At 40.9% G+C, this 2,981-nt stretch overlaps 1 protein-coding gene across 1 annotated transcript; it reads right to left on the bottom strand.

Annotated features, from left to right (window-relative positions):
* Positions 1–6: 6 nt before the first annotated feature.
* Positions 7–2,975, bottom strand: LOC107102100 (zinc finger BED domain-containing protein 1-like; the record flags this gene model as incomplete). Its single annotated transcript, XM_015401271.1, has 2 exons — positions 2,863–2,975; positions 7–1,491 (listed from the first exon to the last, which is right to left on the bottom strand). A coding segment is annotated over exon 2 (1,407 nt), but the record flags the coding sequence as incomplete, so codon positions are not given.
* Positions 2,976–2,981: the final 6 nt, after the last annotated feature.

The raw sequence follows: 2,981 nt of genomic DNA, 5'->3' as shown, positions 1-2,981 counted from the left end.
ATGTGTTTTCCACCAATTTAGGGGGTCCTCCTCTGCACTCTGCTCAGGCATGGTTTCATATAATGTCAACTCATTCCTGAGCCTGGATTCTGGATCCTCATCTGTGGATGCTGTTGGTGTATCATCTCCATGTTGTTTCTTTCTCTCCCCCTGAATGTTTGATAAAAGTCCCTTTAGATCTGTTTTGGATTTCTTCGTAGGCTGGGTTGCAGATGGAGGAGAAGTTTCCAAACTTGGGACTCTCCGAGTGTGCAGACCTTGCATATTATCCACAATAAGATGCTGTTTTAATTCCTCTTTTAATGTAGTAAAACTGTCCTTGAAGCGAGGATCAAGAAAGGTGGCTGTGTTCAATACCAGCTGTAGATTCCTGTCCTCATATCTGTGTTTCAGGTCATCTCCAATTTTTTGCTTCAGCTGACGTTCTAAGTGTCTGCTTGTGTCCTCAATTGTTAATGTGGAATATATCTTCCAGGTTAAGGGTAGGACAGAGGATAGAGTGGTATGCTTCTCCCCACTAAGAGCATCAGTAAAAGAGCTCAATGGGCTCAGCACCTCTTTTACAGTCTCAAGAATGGTGATGTCTGAATCTTTTGGCATAAGATACCACTTCTTTCTGTCCTCTGCTAAAACTGCACTGACTGCTTGCTGCTGTTCAGTAAACCTATCCACCATTTCAAAAGTTGAGTCCCAGCGTGTTGGCTCATCATGGATGAGTCTGTGTTCTGGCAGCTTCAAGTCTTTTTGTTTTTTCTTTAGCTGCCGGGTCATCTTTGGTGACCTTGTGAAAGCTGCCACTGTTTTTCTCAACCTGGATAATGCTCCTGACACACTATCAATATCCAGACCCTTGTTTATGGCTAAGTGCAGGTTGTGACCAAAGCATGGGACCCATGTAAAATGCTGCTGAAATGCTTTCTTGTTATTTGAAGCATTATCTGTAGTGATGGCTGCCATTTTAGTTGTGTCCAGCTTCCATGATTCCTGTACTATCTCCTCTAAAGCCTCCCTTAAGCTGTCTCCTGTATGCTCTGAATGTAGCCCAACACATCCCAGACACCAGCTCTGCATGTCCCAGGACTCTGTAATAAATTGCAGGGTTACAGCCATGAAAGAGGATGCAGCCCTGCTGGTCCAAAGGTCAGTGGTACAGGAGAAGTACGGATTCCCCTGAAGCTGCTGCAAGACTTTTTGTTTTGTTGTGTTGTACAGCTCTGGGATTTCACTGTACATAAAGTGATTCCGGGAGGGAAGAGCATACCTTGGGTTTAGCTGCTTAATAAGTTGTTTGAACCCAGGTTTCTCCACAGTGTAAATAGGAACCTGGTCCATACTTATGTACTCCGCCACAGCTCTGTTTAGTTTCATAGCTTCAGGGGACTTGGCATCATATTGGCGTTGTTGGTCAAACATAGATGGTAGAGTCGGCTGTGTCTGATGGTGTTTGGATGGCGTGGATGCAGGTCTACTTCTCTCTGCTTCATTCTGTGACTTCAAGAGAGAAAATGAAAATTTCAGTCACCAACATTTATGTAAATATATTAACTCTATGCTTATGTATACTGACAGTGTCTATTAACGTAATATGGACATACTACGTGTCTGATTTATTTATTTAAGTTGTTTATGATCATTAACATACAATTTACGTTAATGAATAGGGTGGCCATTTCTATAGCATCAAAAAGGAAGACATTGTGTGGCATATTAATAAATTATTAAGGTGTACATAAGAATCGGGTAAAGTCACATTTATAGTACAATTCTTAGTAGTTTAAAGAGGATGCTTGTGTAGCTGAATAGAACAAAATATTAAAGAGATGTAAAAAAGAATTGGTTCCCAGCATTTGGATTTATTTAATACATTGTGGTGTTTAAAAAGTGACAATTTTTTGACACGATTAATTTGAGCAGAACTGCTGCAATTGATCATAAAGCAGTTGTTTGGAAAAGAAGCTCAAGGCGGAGAAAGACCTAGAGAATAGGACGATGCAAATTTCAAAAAGTGGCTGGAAAAGAGGAATTTGTGACATGGCTGCAGTCTGTCGAGAGTAAAGATGATTTCACCGTGTTATTTATCTATCTAGCTATATAGATATCTATCCATCTATCTATCTACAAACTTGAGTCATGGAAACGTGCTTACGGCTCCTTATTTTCACGTAAACTAATAACTTGTGTACATGATACTTGTTGATGGCATTAAAATTATTTCTATTAGCATTAAATTAGAGTTCCTCATTCCTGTATAAACCCTGTGAACGTTTAATTTAATATGACATTAAAAAAAGTCCCCATTATCATCCAGCAGATGTTCAGTTTCTGCCCAAATATTTTCTTTCTGTTGTGGATTTTTGTAACAGGAATAGCTAGGATCAAACATAGTTTGTATGAACTATGATCTGTTTTTACTATAATTTAATTTGACAAACCGGGTCTTCTCTACATTCTTTTTCCTGTTAGGTGCGATTGCAATTGCTGGTTTTAATCTGGACTGACCGGAGCGGAGCAAAAAAAGAGCTCAGTTCCGTATGTTTTTATGGTGAGGGACGTAAAAGACGTACGTGGACAGAGACTGATTGCTTTACATGACAGACAAGTACTCCGCACGATGTACGTTAGCGGAGCGGTGCGCTGATGGAGTATATGGAATCTGTGGGTAAAGGAGGACATATACACGTTGGACAGTGCAATGAAAATCCGGACTGGCCACCCTATTATTGACCCGCATGTTAGCGCGTTATTATTAGCCGCAGCTAGCAATGTACCTAGCTGCGGCTAACAATAATGCGCTAACATTAATGCGGGCTACCGGCTACGATAACATCAGTAATAGGTAAGTTTGAAAAGAAACACACTAACCTGTCGAAATTCAGTGTAAAGGCCAGGGTGTCGGTCCTTCAGATGTTTCGCCAAGTTTGTCGTACTGCTGGACTTGGTCGCCACCGACTTGAAACAGTGTTTGCAGACTGGCCTATCAA

Source organism: Cyprinodon variegatus, unplaced genomic scaffold, assembly GCF_000732505.1.
Source record: "Cyprinodon variegatus isolate N-32 unplaced genomic scaffold, C_variegatus-1.0 Scaffold1201, whole genome shotgun sequence".
Lineage (NCBI taxonomy): Eukaryota > Metazoa > Chordata > Actinopteri > Cyprinodontiformes > Cyprinodontidae > Cyprinodon > Cyprinodon variegatus.
This window is presented reverse-complemented; position numbering and strand designations above follow the sequence as displayed.